Source organism: Pistacia vera, unplaced genomic scaffold (genome assembly GCF_008641045.1).
Source record: "Pistacia vera cultivar Batoury unplaced genomic scaffold, PisVer_v2 Contig432, whole genome shotgun sequence".
NCBI classification, from domain to species: domain Eukaryota; kingdom Viridiplantae; phylum Streptophyta; class Magnoliopsida; order Sapindales; family Anacardiaceae; genus Pistacia; species Pistacia vera.
In genome coordinates this window covers 58,800-82,467 of record NW_022196260.1, presented here as the reverse complement: position 1 = coordinate 82,467, position 23,668 = coordinate 58,800, and the positions used below count along the sequence as shown (strand labels likewise).

Here is a 23,668-nt window from a genome sequence, read left to right as displayed (position 1 = left end):
CAAAGAATAATCATTCTTGGACTGTTGAAAACCATTGTGAAGAAGAGCAGTAGTAGACTTATGGTGCCATTGTCTGGAGGCTTGTTTTAAGCCATATAAAGACTTGAGTAACTTACAAACTGTATTCTTAATTTGGCCAGTATGCTCAAGTCCTTGGGGAATTCTCATATAAATTTCTTTTTGTAAATCTCCTTGTAGAAAAGCATTAAAGACATCCATTTGAAACAATGACCAGTTATTCATAGCAACCAAAGCCAAGATAGTACGAACAGTAACCATTTTAGCAACAGGGGAAAAAGTTTCAGTATAATCTATACCCTCTTGCTGAGTGTAGCCCTTGGCTACAAGGTGAGCTTTATACCTTTTGATACTCCCATCCGCTTTAAGTTTGATTTTGTACACCCATTTACAGCCTGTGGCTTTTTTTCCAGGTGGAAGAGTAACTAATTCCCAAGTGTTATTTGATTCCAAAGCAAGAATCTTATTTTCCATAGCAACTCTCCAATCATGGTGTTGGATAGCTTGTTGATAGGTTTTAAGTTTTGTATGGGTGGATAAAGAAGAAAGCATACACTGATATGTGTGGGATAAATGAGAATAGGCAACAAAATTAGAAATGGGATACTTGGTGTTATTGGACATATCATAATCTGTGTGCTATATGGGAGGTCTAGTGGTTCTAGTTGATTTTCTAGATAAAGAAGGCTGTATAGACTGAGAAACAACATTGGGATTAATAAAAAAATAAGGATCAGCAGAAGAAATATTACCTGAAGAAGAAGAGCTATGGATAGGTGTAGATGAAGGATTGGATTCAGAACTGGGCATGAAGCCAATAGGGGCAAAATCAAAACTAGTTTCTGCGCTGGGAAATAAAGTTGTATTCTCTATATATAGCTTGGAATCAGAATATGGAAAAATGTTTTCAATAAACTCAACATCTCTGCTAACAAGTATCTTGTTATTAGAATTGTCAAAAACTAGATACCCTTTTTTAAAAGTAGGATAACCCAAAAAAATGCAAGGTAAAGCTCTTGGACTAAATTTATCTGTGTTGGGTAAAACATTGGCATAACAAAGACATCAAAATACTCTTAAATTGTTCAAGTTTGGTGTTTATGGAAAAGAATTTCATAAGGAGATTATTATTTAAAAGAGGTGTAGGAATTCTATTAAGTATGTATGTAGCAGTAAGAATGCAGTCTCCCCAGAAATGAATAGGAACATGAGATTGAAAATTTAGTGCTCTTGCAATATTCAGTAAATATCGATGCTCCTTTCTACAACCCCATTTTGTTGGGGGTGTGTAAGGACATGAATGCTCATGAATTACACCAAGAGAACTTAAAAAAATGTCAAATTCTTTATTAAAAAACTCAGTTCCATTGTCTGTCCTAATTTTCTTAGGTGCAAGAGAAAATTGATTTTGAATCATCAAAATGAATTGTTTGAACACATGAAAAGTATCAGATTTCATAACCATTAAAAAGGTCCAGGTTGCTCGTGAATGATCATCAACCAATGTAAGAAAATATTTGAAACCATTGTATGTTGGATCCTTGTAAGGACTCCAAACGTCAATATGTAAAAGATAAAAAATATGAGCTGAAGAAGACAGGCTATGTGAAAAAGATTTTCTGTATTGCTTAGCCATAGGGAAAATTTTACAATGGTGAAATGATTCTTGTATAGAGATGTGCTTAAGAGAAGGAATCAATTTCATTCTAGAAAAAGATGCATGTCGTAATCTATGATGCCAAACAATAGCATAACACTAGTACAAGCACTCAAGATTGGTGTACAATTTGATTTATTTTCTATAACAGAGTAAGACAGATTATTAGCCTGTGGCATAAACAGATAGTAGAGCCTATGATATTCTTTACCAATCGCTATCATTGACCCAGTCCATAAGTCTTGAAACAAGCAAAAATTAGGAAAAAAATGACAGTAACATGATTGTCTTTACAAAATTTAGAAATAGATAATAAGTTACAGTGAAAGTGAGGGACAAAAAGAACTTTTTGGAGTTTCATATGTGAGGAAACATATATATCACCAGTATGGGTAATAGGTGCGATCATACCATTTGGAAGTTTAACACTAGGTTTTTTTGAAGAGTTGTATGGAGAAACATTTTCCAGACTTTGAAATGCAAAAGTCATATGGTCATTACTCATGTATCAAGAATATTCCAAGCATTATGTAAAATTGTGCCAAGAAGAGAAGTGATATTACCTGCTATATTAGCGGTGATTTCAGAGTCTGCCTGAGCCATGTTAGAGTTAATACTTGAACCATCTTTGCCAAGAAGTTTCAGAATTTCTTGGCACTGTGCTGGAGCAAAAAGACTTGAAAGTTTGCTCATAGATACAAAAGTCCTTTGTGGATCATCCATCATAGGAGATTCACTATGATTTGCAATAGGAGTCTTATAATTTTTCCCTTTCTTTTGTTTATTTCTTTGCCGATTATCAGGATATCCATATAGCTTCCAACAAAAATTGACTGTGTGATTAGCCAAATGACAATATTCACATTCCATAGGTTTCTTTTGTTTGGTACCTTGAGCAGAATTGTTCACAAGTTTAGCATTGTGAGTAAAAAAAAGCTGAGACATTAGATTGAGTGTTAACAACATTGGTAATTCCTCAATGTTTTTCTTCTTGGTTTAACATTGAATAAGCAATGTTGACTGTCGGCAATGGATTCATTAATAAGATTGAACTACGAACTACTGAATAACTCTCATTAAGATCCATAAGAAACTGCATAACTTTCTAAGTTTGCTTATGTTCTTTAGTAACGTTAGAAATAGGACAAGCACAATTAGCAGGTGGGGGCATTGAAGCATATTCATCCCAAAGTATCTTCAATCTTGTATAATAGACTGGAATAGTAGATGTACCTTGTTGAATCATAGAAATTTCTTTCATTATTGAATAAATTCTTGAACCATTAATCTTGTTATAGGTCTCTTGAAGGTATTTCCATACGGTAGCAGCATTGTTCCTGTTAGGGGTGTTCGGTTCTAGGTACTCTGTATTTTTTGAGGGAATCGGAACCGGAATTGAAACCAACGGTTCCTTGAAATTTGGAACCGAAACCTGTAACAACGGTTCCGGTTCTGGTTCCGGTTCTGGGTACCTTGTAAAATTATAATGACCCAAAAGTTTTTAAAATGAAAAAAAAACCCTTAAAAACTTACAAATACCGCCCACCTAGAACTTGTTAACAAAAATAAAATTACAAATTATGAATTCAAAATTACAAACTCCATTACTTTGTAAAGATAGATTCTCAAATGTCAAACCAACTTACTTTAAATGTTATGAAATATAAATATAAATATAAATGTATTCACATTACTTTTTCTGCAAAAGTTTTTATTAACCCCCTACTCTTTAATTTTATTTTATATTAGTCTCGGTTCCTGGTTCTGGTTCTGGTTCCGGTTCCGGTTCCTAACTATAAGAACCGAAACTGGAACCCCACAGTAACGGTTCCAAAAATTTGGAATCAGAATCTACCCGTTGACGGCAGGTTTCGGGTAGGAACCGGAATCAAACCTCAGGTACCCGTCAGTTCCGGTTCCAATCGTTTCTTTTGAACACCCCTAGTTCCTGTAAATAACTCCAGCAACCAAATCATTCAAAATTGTGTTCATAATCCATGACCTCACTGTTGCATCACACCGGTCCCATTGCTGTGCCTGAACAGAATCAAGAGGACGAGCAAATGAGCCATCTATAAAGCACAACTTGTTCTTGGCTAAAAACGCTATTCGCATCGCATGACTTCAAAGTCCATAGTTATCTGTTCCAGTCAAAATCTGACTCACTATTTGATTTCCAAGAGTATCAGAAGGATGCATGGATAGTGGATTATTGCAATCTGCTACCATTGTAGCTCCTTGAACATTGGTGTTTGTAGATCCACTCATTGTTGATCAAGAATTTAGGTCAAAAGAAAGAACTCTTTCAAGAAGAAATTTCAAACAAAAATTGAAAGATTCTGAATCAATTGAATGAAATAGAAGAAAAAACAATCTAATTGAAGGAAGATTTGCGGAATTTTGCTTGAATGTGCTCGGATCGGAGCCCTGATACCATATTACAAAGAGAAGAAGAAAAACTCTTTGACCGAGAGAGAAGAAACAACTATCCTTTTTTTATTCAAGTCTGATACCTTCTATTACATTTGGGTATTTAAGTAGCTTACAGCTGGATTTAGCTACACTAAAACTAATTAATACAAAGATGAATTAACTAGATGTACTAACTGCTGTTACTTTAACTTAACTTTTACTAGACTAACTGCTCAACTAACTATTAACCAATAGCCAGTGGCAGCGCCAGGATTTTTGCCCAAGGGGGTCCTTCACGGCTCCGCCATTGTTTGCCAAACAACTAGTGAAAACTTTTAAAAAGCCACCAAACCTTAAGCAAAAGAGTTTACAGCAACCACAATCCACCAAAAATATTCCACACAAATTTAGAGGTCAATCACAACTCTAACACAAGTAAAATACATAAAAGTTTACAAAGAGATAGATTAAAATCACCAGGGAAGCAGTCAAACTTCATGTTGTATAACTCTAAATCCAGACATTAATATCAAAACTCAACCGTCTAGATTAAAGATCCACACATCTTTTGCGTATTGACCAAAAAATCATGTTAGAATGGTATACCTAAAGATTTGAATATATGAATATTGATTGTTTAACTATGAAAGCAAGTTAGAATGGTATACCTGAAGATCTTCAAATTTAACACGATTTTCCGCTTTGATCTATTCTAAAAGTGTTCAATGATATCTTCATTTTCAATTGTAACAAAAACTTCTGTTTCAATGTAAACCACCAAGCAATTGTTCATCCAGTCATCTCCCATTCGATTACGCAAACTATTTTTCACAAGATTCATTGCAGAGAACACCTTTTCAACTGTTGCAGTAGCCACAGGCAAAACCAATGCTAATTTAATAAGCAAGAAAACTTTGTTGTAAGCAACATCCTTCTTGAACTCAACCATTTTTTTAGCAAGGTCGGCAATCCCTTCAACATGAGTGAAATTGGCATTGGTGCTAACATCCTCATAATAGTTTTCAAGTTGATCATCGAGCAACCAAATATCATATTGAGAAAAATAAGAAGGATAGAACTTTGCAAATTCAAGTAATCTATCTTTGTTAAATGCAACAAAAGAGTTACTTGGATCAAGAGATGACATACATTGAAGCAACCTCATATTTACTTCATCAAAAAGATTATTGAGTTCTTCTTGAATGTTATCCAAAACTATATACATCAATTCCACCTTAAAATAATGTTTATTTGTAATTGGCGCAATCCCCCGTTTTGTCCTCCCAAAGTTATCTTCCATATTCTCTAAGATTGGTATGTCATTATCTTTGCATATATCAGAAGCTTCTTTTAACAATATGTCAAAGCAAGTGTCTTCATTTCTCATTTTATGCAATCGAAGCTTAGAAATTTGTAAAAATTGTATAGCATTAAGAAGAACATGATCTTTTCTTTGTAATGGTTGTGACAGTTCATTTGTGATTCCCAATACTCTTTTCATTAAGAATAACAAAAAGACGAATTCAAAATTCTCCATAATTCGTAATAAACTCCTTGCTTGACTTTAGTTTTGCCAATTGTCTTCTTCAATCTCAACCACCCTAAGCACATCAACAACAGAAGAAAATAAATTTATGACACTATGAATTGTCCCTATGTGTGAACCCCAATGTGTATCTCCGGGTCGTTTAATAGTGCATTCTTGATTCAAACCTTGTCCCATATGAAGATCACCATTAGAAATCAAAGATATCACATTTTCATATTGTTTAGCATGTAGAAGATCTCTGCACTTACAAGATGCCGCTATAGTGTTTGATAACATAGAAAGAGATTGAAAAAATTCACCCAATGCCGAATGGTTACTTACAACTTTGACTAGCGCCAGTTGGAGTTGATGAGAAAAACAATGAATGTAGAAAGCTGATTTATTTTCTCTCAATATCAAAGTCTTCAAACCATTGAACTCACCTCTCATATTGCTTGCTCCATCGTAACCTTGCCCCTGTAAACTTGTCAAACTCAATCCATGCTTTACAAAAGAAGCATCTATTGCAATTTTCAAAGACTTTGTAGAAGTATTCTTAACATGCACAACCCCGATAAAACGTTCAATAACACAACCTATTTTGTCCACATAGCGAAAAACAATTGCCATTTGTTCTTTCACTGCCACATCACGTGATTCATCAACTAGTAAAGAAAATGGTTGTTTATCTCTCACAATTTCTGCAATAATTTTCTTGGTCGTCAAATGAGTACAAACACTAGTTAATTCCCTTTGGATGTTGGGGGCCGTCATTCGATGGTTTTTCGGAGCATTTTCCAGCACAACTTTTTTTATGTCGTCATTATGATTGGATAGAAACTTCAATAGTTCCATAAAGTTACCTTGATTTTCAGATTCAACGACTCGTCATGACCACGAAATGCCAATCTTTATTGTAAAAGAAATCTAATGCAATCAATTGATGCATTCAAGTGAATGTGATAGTCCAATTTGGCCTTTTTCGACACGCAAGCAAGATTTACATTGATGTGTTGCCTTTAGTTTATCAAATCAACACACTTGGCATGACATTGGTTATGAGTACTAGAATGATCTACAACATGTTTTTTCACTTTCGCTTTATCTTTCCAATTATTAAATCCCTTACTCACAAAAACTTCACCACCTGCTTGGTCACCATAATTAGTTTTGAAAAGATAACAATTTAAACAAAAGATGCAATCTTTTGCCACACTATATTCCATCCAATTTGGACCTTCTTTGTACCACTTTTGTGTAAACCTACGCTTTTTATCTCCGAAAAAAGTGAAAGGAAAGTTATGATCTTTAGGTTGGCAAGGACCTTTCAACAAGTATGCTCTTCGAACTTCCTCCTTTTGCTTGTCAGTACAACAAATCTCGCTAATTGGTATCATCAATCCTGGATCAGTTTCAAGCTCATCTAAATTGAACATCCCGATCGAAGGTTGAGCTTATTTTACTTGGTGTTGTTGTTACTGATGTAGGGCTTCTTCTTCTAATGGGATTTGATTAACCTCAATATCAATAGAGTCTCCATCAACAATTTATGCTGGAATTTTATTTAATCTCTTGAAATAATTGGATATCATAACTATCAAATAAAAAAAAGATTTAATGACACATGTAAAGAAAGACCGATAAAACTTTAATTAATAAAATTACAAAGACTGACTTATCACGTTTTTAGATGTAAAAATTAGATCTAATTAAAATATTATTGTAGCAATTAATTAATCATTTTATTGTGTTAATTTTCTTATATTTAAAATCATTTTAGTGAAATTTTAAAACTTATATAATTTGCTAATCAATTTTTTGACTTATTTAAATTATTGGCATAGATCAACTAGATTTAATTTAATTACTATTAGAGCATACTTAGTCAACTAATCACATTATAAAATAATAGAAATATCATTATTAAAATATTTATGGTTGGTGCAAATCAAGCTGTCCTCTAATTATATAAAAAAATAATTTTATAAATGTATTTGTGATATCTAAAGTCACAAATTAATAATAATGTTTTCAACCAATTACAAAATCAAACAAACACAAAACAAACTCACAAGATTTATATTTTTTTTTATCAAAATAAAAAACCTCCATAAAAACAAATATGATTTGACCTTAAAATAAACTAAACTAAAATAAGTAATATACATACCTAAAACTGATAAAGTAGAAAGTAGTCTTCAAAAGTTGTAACTTCAACCGAGCCAGTAAGACAAAGAGAAAGAGAGGCGCACTCACTAAATAAAATTAGGGATACAAAAGTTGTGGTCCTATAGAGATTAGGGGTGAGCACGGGTAGCGGGTAGAACCGGACCTGGGGGTAGAATCGAAATCGAAACCGGAACCTACCTGAACCAGCACTGTGCGTTTGGGTTCTTATGTGTGGAGGAACCAAAACCGGAACTGGAACCTGGAAAAAGAACCGATTTTTGGAATCTGTTTGGAACCTGGACTGTAATGAAAATATGAAATATTTGTGAAATGTGAATAAAGAATAATGGGGGGTTTCTATTATTTTACATATAAAAAAATTTAAAATAGAAAAAGTTAAATTTTTAGAATAACCTAATTAAATAAATATACCATCATACTTATTACATATAAATTACACCATATTAAAAACTTTAATATATTAATATTAAATTTTTGATTAATTAAGTGAATAATTAGAATTATGATCCAATTAAAAGTGTTTTAATGTTATTAAAAGAATTATTTTTTAATAAAATAGTATATTTGATAGAATAACAATATATTTAGTTATTTATTTCAATCATCAAGTTCTAAGTATATCTATAGTAAAGTAGGAATTAATTAATATTATATGATAAATTGATAAACACTAATAAATTTAATTACTGGTTAAATATCATACTTAATTAATTATAACATCACATTATAGTTAAATAATTACTTAATTAATTATAATTTTATAAAATTACTTAATTGATTTATAGTATAATTAATTATAGCGTTACATTAATTGATTACTACTTAATTAATTGACTTATAAGTTATAACATTTAATATATTACTTAATTAAATAATTAGAAATTTAATTAATTATAACATTACATTATAGATTTATAGTACAATTACTTAATCAATTATAACATTTTATTATAAACATTAGTATAAACTTAATTGAATGATTAAAAATTTAATTAATTATAATATTATATTAAAAATTTATAGTATAATTACTTAATTCACTGTAAAATTACATTATAGTATGATTACATAATTAATTATAATATTACATAATTAAATGATTACTTAATTGATTATGACATTATATTATAAATATTAGTAATTACTAATTTACTACATAAACATTACTACATTAGCACAATACTTAATTAAATGATTATAAATTTAATTAATTACAACATTACATTATAAATTTATAATATGATTACGTAATTAATTGTAACATTACATTATAATAAAATGATTACTTAATTAATTATAACATTCTATTATAAACAAATTAATTATAATATTATATTAATGATTTATATATAGTATGATTATTTAATTCATTGTAACATTTCATTATAATATGATTACATAATTAATTATAACATTACATAATTAGATGATTATTTAATTGATTATGACATTATATTATAAACATTAATTATAACATTACATTATAAACAAATTATTACTTAATTAAATGATTAGAAATTTAATTAATTAAACATTACATTATAGTTAAACAATTACTTAATTAAATTATAACATTATTACATTATATTATATTATGATCACTTAATTAATTATAGTATTACATAGTTAAATAATTACTTAATTAGTTATAAATTTATAACATTACATTATAAACATTAATAATTTACTAAATTATTACATTACTTAATTAAATGATTAAAAATTTAATTGATTATAATATTACATTAAAGATCTATAGTCTGATTACTTAATTCACTATAACATTATATTATAATATGATCACATAATTAATTATAGCATTACTTAATTAAATAACTACTTAATTAATTATGATATTATATTATAAACATTAGTAATTATTAATTTACTACATAAACATTAGCAATAACACAATACTTAATTAAATGATTAGAAATTTAATTAATTATAACATTACATTATAAATTTATAGTATGATTACTTAATTAATTGTAACATTACATTATAATTAAATGATTACTTAATTAATTATAACATTATATTATAAATTAATTAATTATAAATTTATAATATTATATTAAAGATTTACAGTATGATTACTTAATTCATTATAGTATGATTACATAATTAGTTATAACATTACATAATTAGATGATTATTTAATTGATTATGATATTATATTATAAACATTAATTGTAACATTACATTATAAATAAATGATTACTTCATTAAATGATCAGAAATTTAATTAATTAAGCATTACATTATATTTAAATAATTACTTAATTAAATTATAACATTATTATATTACATTATGTTATGATCACTTAATAAATTATAACATTACATGGTTAAATGATTACATAATTAGTTATGAATTTATAACATTACATTATAAACATTAGTAATTTACTATATTATTACATTACTTAATTAAATGATTAAAAATTTAATTAATTATAATATTACTTTATATATTTATAGTATGATTACTTAATCAATTATAACATTCCATTATAAACATTAGTATATTAATTAAATGATTAGAAATTTAATTGATTATAACATTAAATTATTATTATATAACTACTTAAATCATTATAACATTACATTATAGTATGATCACATAATTAATTATAACATTACATAATTAAATGATTACTTAATTGATTATGACATTATATTATAAACATTAATTATAACATTACATTATAAACAAATGATTAGAAATTTAATTAATTAAGCATTACATTATATTTAAATAATTACTTAATTAAATTATAACATTATTACATTATATTATATTATGATCACTTAATTAATTATAACATTACATAATTAAATGATTACTTAATTGATTATGACATTATATTATAAAAATTAGTAATTTAATAATTTACACAATACTTAATTAAATGATTAGAATTTTATTAATTATAACATTACATTATAAATTTATAGTATGATTATTTAATTAATTATAACATTATATTATAAACAATATTATAATACTTAATTAAATAATTAAAAATTTAATTAATTATAATATTACATTATAAACATTAAACATAAGTAATTTATGTGAATTGTGATGAATTGATTGAATTCAAGTGTTGCCTAAAGATTACAGGTTATGAGTTACATTGGACACAAATGAATAAGTAATCAAAATTTGTTAAGGGTGTATTTGTAAACATTTAAGGTATTTTTATCATTTTTTAAACTAATAGGGGGGTGATTAATTTTTTATAGGTTACCCGGGAAAGGAACCAGAACCTGCATTTTAGGTTTCGGTTCCTTGAATTTAAGAACCTGCACTGTGCGGTTTCGGTTATGGTTCCTTTTTTTGGGAACCTGCATTGTGCGGTTTCGGTTCCAAGTCTCCCAGAAAATACAGGGTACCAGGAACCGCTCACCCCTAATAGAGATTGGCCGCATATGACATATATATAATATCGAAAATGATAGAGTTACCGAAAATTATATACCGAATTCATACGCTGAATGACGTAGTAAAATCCTGACCGTTGATTAATTTTAACTAATAATAAATTAACGGTCAGGATTACGCTACGTTCTTCGGTGTACGAATTCGATGCACATCCCTTGATAACTGTAGCAATACTCATATAATATATTTATACTAATGAAACTACTGGGCCAATGCATTAGCCGCAATATTTATGATGGGTGAGCTTGTTGCATTAATATATTATAACATTTAGTTTGATTGTAGGCCATATATATTTGTACCTTTTTTATATAAAAATCATTAACTATAAATATTTACAATTTTTTTTTTCAAAATCGGAGGGTAGGCCAGGATGCTGGATCCGCCCCTGCCAATAGCGATAATATTGTATGATTAACGTTTATGGTGATCATCTCTTCTAGGAATTTCAAGAGCAAATTAATTAGGCCTAAGATTGACAAAATAATGAACCACGATTATATGTCTCTTGTGGTTCATTATTTACCTAATTATTTTGGCTTAAGCATATATATGCTTGATAAAACTTAAAACTCTTGATTGTTAATAAGTAGTCTTCCAAATACTAAAGTTTTGGCGTCACCGGACTCAAATGAAGATCATCCCACAGATGTCGTCCATCATTGGAGCACAGTCATGCCACCTTAAATCAAGAAAAAATAACATTTCAATATTCACTCTTAATCTAAGGAATTATCTAAAATTTTACATAGATATATAACTTATTGATCAGAAATGTTTTCTTTTTCTTTTATGTATTTAAACGTACCTCATTAATTAAACAGTAAGTGCTTCCAATAACATTGCCCTTTGGATTCAATTATTCAACATCAAGCAATTATATATATTTGATTCTAATTAAGGCAAATTGTTTCTAATTAGAACATTGTTGTTATTACTCCATTTCTGTATTCTCTTTATTTTGGGTATTTGTAGTATTGTCAAAACGTTTGTAATGTTCGTCAGAGACTAATGAATTTTTTTTTTAGTATTATCCAAAAATTTATAATATTTGTTAGAGATTATTGATGAAGTTTTTCTGCGACGTCTGAAGATAATAATACCAAATCTCATTAAATTCTTAGTGTTGGATAATAATACCAAATCTCATTAGATTTTAAGGACTATTTATTTATGTTTTAGTAGTCGTTATTATTATATTTCAAATTTTCAATTAGAAGCATTAAAGTTTGTGTTTATAATGCACACCACTTCTTTTAGTGTATACCACAATAGTGTCTTTCCCTTCAACTTTGTATAGCTTTGAATTAGATGGCTAGATCTTTATTTTTACATGGCCTTTGCCCAACTTTTTGTGATCCTCGTCTAAAAACAACATCGATTGACAGGAATTAATATGAGTGGACACCGGGCTGAAGAGGACATCCCATTCTCAACTGCACAATTCATCTAAATATCTTACATATGAAAAATATCAAATTCTAATCAAACACACAGCTGATCCATGGTCCCTTGCCATAATATCGATACCTGCAATTGATAGGTGAAGGGTAAAGGCTGCTTTCAGTCTCCCTTCTTTTCCGCAAATTAAACAGGTAGAGAGGACGACCATCCATAAAAGCCATTAAATTTTTTCACCAAGAAATCACAGAACCATGTCTGATCCATTATTGCCATCATAGCTTATAAGAGGAGAAAGGTTCGTTAGCTCCTGTTACAATACAGAGTACACCCAATTAATAAGAATATATATTACAACGACCACATTTACTTTCTCATAAAATAGATATACTTGTTGTTACGAATTTTCATACAATTAAAGAGTGATCCGATTGACCTTAAAGGAATTAAAACCGATAGATGTGTGATTAATCTCTCTAAAATTGCTAACGCCTTACAATTAGGTTTTTGGGGTTATTTATACATGAATTCGATAACGGTAGAATAAGGGATTTTAGGGATTGTGGCTTAATCATAGAGAGTTAATCCCATGATTAGCTTAATCACGCTAGATCCGGAATTACATGATCTGATGTTGAATTTATCTCATTGATTTTAAAGGATAAGGTTTATCTGTGATCTATGAGATAACTATTCAGATAGCTTGCTCTATCGAGCTTCATTTTCTTTGAGCTTCCATTAATTTCGAGCTTGTCCTAAACTCTCATACAACAATATTGAAACTGTGTTTTCTGTACTTTTGTTAAGTAATTTTTAGGATGTTATTGGCACTCCTCGGCTTCTTCAACTCTATTTACTTCCAAACCATTCTACCGAAATATGAAAAAAAAAAAAAAAATTAGGAATTATAAATTCAATTAATGTTTGTTTCTTTACTAAAACTCTATACTAGAATTTTCATACATTTTTTTTTTTGCTTACAAAAATGTCGATTATTGCTTGAATCAGTTTATAGATATATCCCAAGTTTTAATTTGACTTTCTCGATCATTACAGTGTTTCAGAATATTTATGGTTTTGTCATGAAATGAGCTTATCTTAACAATGGTACATTAAAGTATTAAACAACGTTCACAAGAGGAAATAAATTAATCACTTTCCAATTAATATATTGAAACAGTTCTTCATTATTACATTTACAATACTGCATACATATATTGCCAAAGAAATAAAATTTCATATATAACACTGCTTGAATGGTTTGACTTCAGCATCTTGAACAAACCATTATGCGACATGAACGCTTTATTCATTACAATAAAATACTTCTTAATTAATACAATCTCCATTATAAATTATACATTATGAGTGAAAATAAATCTTATTCTAATAATAGAAATTGAGCCTTTTCCTGAATGAGCTTCCATAATTCATTAACATGACGATCTTCAGTCAGAGTTGATCCTATGGCACAACGAATGACATACACACCACTCAACACAGTATGCGACATGAACGCTCTTCCACTTGAATTCACAGCATCTATCAGCTTTCCGTTCAGTTCCAAGCCCTCGTCTTCACGCTTTGGTTTGAGCCTGAAGCAAACCAATGCAAACCTTCTAGTCGCCATCATCTCAAAACTCTTATCTTCCCTCACTAGTGCCTCAAATCGTTTAGCCATTTCAATATCGCTACGAATGTGGTGCATGAGGTTAGCCAAACCATGTTTGCGAATCACAATCCACAGCTTTAAAGCTTTGAATCGTCTGCTCAACGCGATTTGCCAATCCTTGTAGTCTATAACCGTATTGGATTCAGTGGCACTATTCCTCATAATTTCTGAGTGAGTGGAAAATGAATCTACTAACAGTTTAGGTTGCTTGATCCACAAACAACAGCAGTCCATGTTTGTAAGGAACCATTTATGTGCATTCATGCTGATAGAATCCGCAAGTTCAACCCCATCCAAGTAATGCCTGAATTCAGGACATACACACGCACTGCCTGCATAAGCTGCGTCAATATGAAACCACAATTTGTACTCCCTGGCAATTTCGCCTAGCTCTTGAAGAGGATCAACTGCTCCTGAGCCCGTTGTTCCAACAGTGGCGCATAAATATAGTGGAACCAAGCCAGATTTGATATCGTCTTCAATCGCTGCACGAACTTTTTCTGGTGATAGTGAAAACTCAGTTGAAACTGATGTAGTGAGTGCTCGAAAATTTGACGAAGGAATACCAACTAGTTTAGCAGCCTTTTGGAATGTGAAGTGAGTTTGATCTGAGGCGTAAACCACCAACTTAGTTATGTACTCACAGACGCCAAGCTTTTCCAATGCTTTGTCTCTTGCAGTAGCCAAAGTGCAAACTACTGCCTCACAAGTACTTCCATGCAGGACTCCACCGCCAGTTCCACAGAACAAAAATGAAGATGGAAGCTTCAGCATTTTTCCCATCCAGTCCATCACAATGGATTCAAGTTCAGTTGCAGCCGGAGATGAAATCCAATTGAAGCCGACTACATTAAGGCCTGAGCAAAGCATCTCACCAAGGAAGCCGGCAGTGCTCGCATTTGCTTGGAAGTATGCAAAGAAATTGGGGCTTTGCCAGTGAGTGAGGCCCGGCAGTATAGAATCAGTGACATCTTTCAGAATTTCCTCCAAGGATTCTGAGCAATATGGGGCAGTTTTAGGCAACTGGGCGGATAAGTAACCCGGCTTGACATTGCTCTGAACTGGGTATGTCTCAATGTTTCTGTAATAATCTGCTATGAAATCTATCACTGTTTTCGATTCATCAGTGAAACTTTCTGGCTCCAAGGGTGAGAAGATGTTATTTGCGGATAGACTACTCATTTGGAAAAGACCTAAAGGATAAAGGATCGATGTTATTCTTAGACGGCTTTATGCTTTCAATTGTGCAGCTTTGGGCGTCCTTTATAGGAGAAAATTGACGCCACATTTTATTGGGCAGTTAAAAGATAGAAAAAATGTTGGTTGATGCACCAATTTGATGATGGATACGTTGCTCTTCTCATAAGCACCTAGAATTGTGATTCAACTACCTCTGGGTGGCAAATGATGAGATAGGAATCGTTTGGATGTATTACTTAAGGAGTCTTGAGTTTGGATCCCTTTTTTATTGCTAATAAGGGTAATCACTAGAAATTTTATGCGGCTGATAATTCTAAAGTCCTAAGAGATTAGTCAAACTACATGTAAGCTAGCTCGGATACTGCCGATAAAAAAAAAAAAAAAANGACGTTTCTAGAATGGCCACCATATGTGCTCATAGGGTTCTCACTATCAAGATTTGAAACACTTGATACCCTCGTCACGGTTCTACCATTCTAAGGACATATATCAATACATATTGCAATAATAATGATTTACGCGATATAGAATAAACTGTCTTTTATTGATTAATGAACATTATTACAAAGAGTCAATTCTATAATAATTGATTGGCTCTAGGGCATCTACTCTAAGAAAACTGTCTCCTTAGAGTGTGACCCGTAGGCTCCTCATCAGACTAGTAGTGAGTAGTATCACGATTGACACCAATCAATTGTCTCACTACACATAGACCAAGATTGGCATCATGGCCACCTGATAGATTCAGATTCAGCGAAATAGCTACTTGTCAACGATATAGTTATTGTGTAATCAAATCCTTTCATCATCTATTATCTCATCAAGACCGAGGTACAGAAATAGTATCAACCTTAGTTACTCTTGATATGTTTGTATTCAGTTACTGGACCAATGACCGGATAATAAATTGGATTGAGAAACAACTCAATCCTACTGTGGCCATAACTTTAGTGTCATTACTATATACTGAATTGTGTAGTGAGATAACTTCTCCCGTACTTGAGAGTGATAAATCCTCTTATCAATCCATCATAGTCTTGATACACTTATCAATGAAACCAATCACTACTGTATTGATAGCTTTAAATATGAACTATATTGGGCTAGTGTCAAACTGCACCAATAGGTGCACAAGGTGCTCCGGTGACCTCAAGTATAAGGATCACATGCACCACCATTTTTTAGAGGATTTATTCCATAAACACTAGGGCATATATTCGAAAAGTTCCTCAAGAAACGAGCTACACATAACTTGGAGGAAATTTGAGTTTTCTATGACAAGTCCAATTAGGACGATTGAAACAACTCTGTAGAAATAAAAAATGGCTAAACAGGGACATGCAAAAATATCTTTCATTGATTATAAAGTTTGGTTACAAAAAAAAAAAAAAAAAAAAAAAAAAAAAAAAAAAAAAAAAAAAAAAATCCTAAGCAAGTGGAGGAGCAAAAGCATCATCATCGGTCAGACCATGAAGCTCATCACCAACTAGGACATATGGTTCCTCGATAGTAAGAGTGACGGTGGCCTCTTCAGGGTTGGGAGCTAGCACATATTTCAGAATCTCGCCCGAAGGAAGATCGACAGTAATGGGGGAAGTATGGCCAGAGGATCCGGATCCTCGACTTCTTGTTTAAGGCTAGCTTCCTCCTCGCCTTCCTCGACTTCCTCTTGCCTTCACCTTCAGGCTTGGAATCATCCAAGTACACATAAGTCATTCTCTAAGCTTCGATCCTTATCTTGTCAACCTTTTTCTAATAAGCTCGCGGAAGAAAGGAGAAGTCGATCGAGGGGTGAGCTTCCCACAGGTTTTGCACAAGGAAGACTAATGTCTCCCAAGCCTAATTAGTGATGGCTTTATTTAACTCCCCGATTTGAAGCATGAGTTGCTCAGTCTCAGCCTCGGCATTTCGTCAACCTTCCGCTTCCTAAGCAAGATCGAGCGAGGCTTGTTTGAACTTTGCCTCCCAATCCGAGGCAATCTTCTGCACTAAGGTAAGCTCGGAGTTCAGCTTATTATTGGCACCTCGCTATTATGCCAAGTTCTTCTCAGCCTCAACCACCTTGGTTTCAGCCTTTGCCCGAGCAGCCTCACTTACCTCAATCTTGTCAAGGAACTCTTATCCTTGACCCCGAAAATCGCCATCTCTTTCCTAAGCCGTTCAAGCTCGGCCTGTTTCGCCTATTCCTCCTTCTCTGTAACCTCGGCCCTAGCCAAGCATCCTCCTTCAGCCTTTCCGCTAGCTGCCATCCTTAATAAGTGCCCTCCAATGTGGGATAACACTCATCATAGAGAAGCTTGCTTGCCACGATAGCCTAGAAAAGGAAAAGCACCGTGAAGATGAAGAAGTAGCGATGGAATAAGCAAGAATGCTTGAGAGTTTTTGCAAAGTGTGTAAGCTTTCTAATGAGTTTGCCTACTTTTATAGTAGTTTGCTTGGAAGACGAAAGGGCGAGGTTCGATCATAGCCATCGATCTATAGTGAATCTCGACCCTCCATTTGTTGAGCAATCTCGACCTTTGGACGTGGCCACGTGTCAATCATCCACGAGGGACGATCAATCGTCAGATTTCCATAATCATAACCGTCGTCGCACGTCGCCTCAACTTCACATGTGGATAACTGTAGTCACCCATGCGTGATGAAAAGTAACCACGAAAGGCTACCGCATTTACTGCGACATGACTGCATCGAATTTACACAAGTAACCTTTCTTTTCAAATTTTGAGTTTGACGAGAATGTCACAAAAAAGAAAAGGTGAAGTGTGGAGTACGTCGATTGGCCATAAGTCTAACTCATGAAGCTTGACCGAATCTCCATCCAATACCCTACCGATGAATGCCGAGCTTAATATCAAATCAAGCAATACTCTTCGAAGCTTGAAACGAGCACCGAACACTAGGGGGTAGATGTAGTGTGTGATTTTTCCACCAAGCTTCGAGTATTGCGAGGTTATAGCCTGATCCAGTACTAGCTTGACTCTACTGATTGTCCGACCCCGCATAAGCTCATCGAGTTATAGCTCAACCTAGCACAAGCTAACGCGATCAATCTTCGCATTTGTTCAACCAATTCACGGATAACTTCAGATCCCGGATATCTCGGGAAGGATCATATCAACAACAATCTTTGTGCAATCACAGTGTCTAATAGCGAGAATATCAGAGTTGCATTTCAAACTTAATTGTAATCCCTTTATTTTCACTCTTTCCTTTGTATAAACTATGTATATAAACCCCCCTTTAACGATGAGGAAGGGGTTAGAAAATTATTCTAGGATTGCATTGTAAGCTTTCACAACAAATACAATAACAATGGACGTAGGCTCAAGAGTTCAACTCGCCGAACCACTTTAAAAATCACTTTGCCATTTAGTTTACTACACTGATTATTTATTCATTGCTGGTTATCCGTAATCATGCAAATATCAATTCTGATCCCGACTAGGTCAATCGGATCACTCCAGTTGGTGGAATTCTTGCATCAACAATGATATTTGGAAGAAATTAGAGTCAGAATATGAATGAAAATTGCATACCTAGTGATAATTAATGCACTCAGAATGATCATCAAGGGCATGTTGAAGACTGATTTATCGATCTCTTTTTCACCACAAGTTGAATGACTAAAGCAACTACGGTGATCACAAAAATGAACTAGAAAGTTGTGCAATGGATTAACATGATAAGTAATTACATTGAATATCCTGAGAAAAAAACCATTTCTCTACTAAGCATACGTGTTCTGAATATAAATTCATAAGACTGAAGAAGGTTTATGTGAACACTAATATAAATATTTTTTTTGGACATCAAATATTTATAATTTAGGTATTATATCTTGTACTATTTAGAAATGAGAGTCTAGATCCCCAACTTAACAGATGAAATTCGGGTAGAAAGTGCAATACCCTAACCCACAACCGGTCTAACATAGTCAAGATATTGTCCGTTTTGACAGCCTGGGTGCTCCGGCTCCGAAACCTAATCCTCACGGTTTTGTTTTTAGGCCTAAGAACTTTTGCTTGAGCCCAAAACGTGTCTTGACTAGTAGAGAGTTCCCTGGTATTTAACCAACTCAAGCCCCTCCTTCCCAAGTGAGATGTCTCATAAAGGGCTCGGTGAAACTTAAAAGCAAATCCCTACAGGTGAAAGGCAATACAAACAATTTATTTTGTTAGATCAGGATTAGGGCTACAAATGAACCAAACACGAACAAACACATCCGTTCGAAAATCGTTTGATAAGCACAAAAGGGTGTTCGAAATCGTGTTCGAACTTGAACGAACACAGAATGGCCATTTGAGTTTGTTCGACGATCACGAATTGCTCGTTTTTTTAATCGAATAACTTGTAAATACCTATTCGAATAACTCGTTCGAATACCTATTTGAATAAAAAATATACTCATTCGATTAATTATTTGCCTCTCTCTCTCTTTTCGCATGGATGTTAGTAGAAACACCCGTGACCTCTCACTCTCTATCATCGATTCGTTTATGCAAAAATTGATTTCATTTTCATTGTAAGCTGATGATAATGCAAGAATTGGAAAATGATTTTAAAATAATATTTAATACCTTCCAAAAACACCCTTTTCTTGGCCTTCTTGATTTGATGGGGGCTAAGGCTAACTGTTGACTACTGAGGCTCTAGCGTTGTCATGTTGAGCAAATTTGCAGAAAACATTAGGGTGTGAGTGAGGCACTCAGGCTATCGCAATTTGCAAAAGGGAGAATATAGAATTGGTTTGGATTTTTGTTTTAAAATTTGGGTTGGGCCACAAAAGGGAAAATGTCGAATTGGGTTTGGATTTTTGTTTTAAAATTTGGGCTAGGCTGGGTTAGTTTGTTCGTTATATATATATATACACACAAAATTATCATCATAAATATATTAATCATATATTAAATATGTTTAATATATTATTAAATTATCAAAATTATATGTTATCGTATATATATTTTCATTACATAAATTATTATAAATATTTAAAATGTCTACATATATTTTGTATCAACAACCATAAATTCATAGTGAAACGAGGGTCTATTATAATGTATGATCAATACATATGTGTGATTAATTTGTTTTATATATATATATATATATTGTGTAATTATGTATATAAAAAATTATTATTATACATATATTAATCATAGATTAAATATGTTTAATATGTTATTAAATTATCAAAATTATAGGTTAGCATATATATTATCATTACTGTCTACGTATAGATTTTGTATCAACACCTATAAATTTATAGTGGTATGAGGGTCTATTGTAATATATAATCAATACACATGTATGATTAATTTAGGTTTAATTAAGCTGTTATATTATTAAATTTGTCATGTTATGTATCACTTAATTATACAATATATTATGTTCACAAATTTGTCATACTATATTTAATTAAGCTATTATATTATTAAATTTGTTATGCTATATATTATTTGAATATACAATATGTTATATTCATCAATTTACCATACTATATTTAATTAAGCTATTATGTTATTAAATTTGTCATACCATACATTACTTGATTATACAATATGCTATGTTCATCAATTTATCATATCATATTTATTATTTATTAATTGAAATGCTATCTCATAATATTTAATTATTGATTACATTTAAAAAAATATGAAGCTATTATGTCATTAGATTTGTTATGTTATATATCACTTGATTATACAATATGTTATTAAATTTGTCATGCTATGTATCATTATAATTTATTATTTTTTAATTAAAATGATATATACTTATATATTTAATTATTGATGACTTTTGAAAAAAAAAACAAAAGCATCATAATATTTTATTATTGATTACCATTTAAAAAAATTCATCTAAAGTCCAAACTAAACCAAACATAATATAAAAATGAAAAAAAATATAAATATATATAATAATGTGTACCATGTTTTTCGAACATAAACGAACGAATAAGCGAACAGGTTGTTCGCGAACGGATGGATTAGTCGAATGCAGTATGTTCGCGAACATAATCAAACGAATACCCCATATTCGAACTCGAATCGAACACATTATCGAACGAACATCGAATTGTTCGCGAACAGTCCGTTATCCAGTCGAATTGAGTTGTTATCGAACGAACGGCGAGCTATTCGCGAATAGCTCAGTTCGTTTGTAGCCATATGACTTAAATCTCTAAACATCCAGACAAGCCCCATGAGTAAAAACAGCCAAGGGCATCAGAGCACAAAACCCCTTGAGACAGGCCAAAAAAACCAAGAAGATCAAACCAGGATCAGCAGCAAAAAACCCCCATAACAGCACCTTAACCCCCAAAACGCCAGCCACACCAACCCAATTGCAGCAGCGAAAAAGAGTCAAAAGCAGCAACACATAACCACTTCAGAGAGGCCTATAATCAACACACACAGCCACACAACAGCTCAAAACAGGCCAGCAGGAAGAGCAGCAGACCAGTCCGCAACACCGCCACAAACAGAACCTAACACCCGCCAAACAGCCAACCAACTACCCGGAGCAGCAGTGAAAAAAAAAACCCACTGCAGCAACTCAGAGCGACAGAACTCCAGCAGGAGCAGCACAAGAGCAGCAGCGAAAAAAGCTCATATGCAGCTACTGAAAGCCACATCAGAGAGGCCTAAAGAAATAAATCTCGCAGCCCTCATTTCGTTTGGTAAGTGTAAAAACACTTTGAAAAATTAAATTATAAAGTGATTCAATTAAATTATAAAAAAAATTAAACTAAAAAGGGAATAAACAAATTAAAGAATCAAATGCATCAAAAACTTATTAACAATTCTCTCAATATTTTTAAACAAAGGCTTTATATAGTCAATTCTGCCGCCCATTCAGCCATCAAGACTCCACCAAATAGACAACATGCAAGACATGAGCACATGATAGCTTGTGAAAAGAATTTCATCAATCCAAAATTTTAATCACTGAAATAAACCAGCGCCAACTTCCAGCAGAAAACACACACAGACGCTACCACACGCAGCTAAGAAATCAGCAAAAAATAAAAGTAAAAATTGATGATGATTATAAAAATAAGAATCAAGGAAAACCAGTAAGTATTATAGTAATTTCAGGGGGCATGTTGACAAGAAAAAATCAAGGCTGCAATTTTACTTTTCAACGAAAAAGAAGACTACAAATCAAAATCATTAAGAAATACCTTCAATTGCTTTGACTTCCCTTAAAATTCAAATCACTCGGGATATTTACAGCCACCAAACAGTGACTATTTCTCTTCAGTTTCAGAATAAGCACAAACAAACACATAAGGACTAAGACAGCCAACGAATTTGACTAATTTTAAAGAGACGAGATGAAGAAAACAGAAGAAACCCGACTGCAGAGGAAAAGAACAAAAATTAGATAGGAGAAGGAAATCACTTTTTTCCTTCCACTACCGAGTAAGAATCAAAGAAAGCAAGAACCTGCAAAATACTTCAAGAACTAACCTTATAAGACTGAGAAACTGGAAACTTGTTCCTTTTTGTCTGCTGAAAGCAACCCAATATAGCTTGATCTTCAAACTTCTCTCCCAACTGCAACCAAGAAATGATTCCAAGAATCGCCAACTCTTTTTTCAACTCTATTCATCTCTCTGTCTCTGCAGTTAGTCCCATTAAACTTCAATGTTATTTAGTATTTTTAGGGATTTCGTTTTTTGTTAGGGATTTTGTTTTATAAGTAATTTTCTTTTTTAAATACGGGTACCCGCGGATACACCCGGCCCACCCATAGAAAAAAAGGTCCAGGTTCACTTTTCACGGGTTCACAAGACTTGACCCTGTACCCTATATTATTTACTCAGATACAGGTTAACGCATGAGTACAAACCCGTTTTGTCAGATCTATTGGTAATTAAAAGAGTCCAAATGAAATAATAATAACAATTAATTTTGTTAGACTTACTTAAATAAAATCGGAGATTCCTCAGTTTTCTTTTATAATTAAACAAATTCAAATCCAAAATTTAGGAAGAAATGAACGCCGATAAATGTTTGTGGTTGAAGCTTTGTTTTTGTCACGGGTCTTTAACAACTTTATCTCAAGAGAAGAGTCAAAGAAAATGATTAATTAAAGTGTAAACTCAATTTGATTGATGTTCAAAATACT

General features: G+C 32.1%; 2 protein-coding genes and 1 long non-coding RNA gene across 3 annotated transcripts; all 3 read right to left on the bottom strand.

The window, feature by feature from the left end:
• Positions 1-5,651: 5,651 nt before the first annotated feature.
• LOC116143683 (zinc finger MYM-type protein 1-like) lies at positions 5,652-6,389 on the bottom strand. The gene has a single exon (XM_031429124.1). It carries the CDS (start codon positions 6,387-6,389, stop codon positions 5,652-5,654), a length of 738 nt encoding a protein of 245 aa, XP_031284984.1.
• A 7,649-nt stretch (positions 6,390-14,038) lies between these two features.
• LOC116143682 (tyrosine decarboxylase 1-like) lies at positions 14,039-15,511 on the bottom strand. The gene has a single exon (XM_031429123.1). It carries the CDS (start codon positions 15,509-15,511, stop codon positions 14,039-14,041), a length of 1,473 nt encoding a protein of 490 aa, XP_031284983.1.
• Positions 15,512-21,422: 5,911 nt separating this feature from the next.
• LOC116143782 lies at positions 21,423-23,168 on the bottom strand. The gene is made up of 2 exons (XR_004130166.1): positions 23,008-23,168; positions 21,423-22,895 (listed from the first exon to the last, which is right to left on the bottom strand). It is a non-coding gene; the product is annotated as an uncharacterized LOC116143782 (long non-coding RNA).
• Positions 23,169-23,668: the final 500 nt, after the last annotated feature.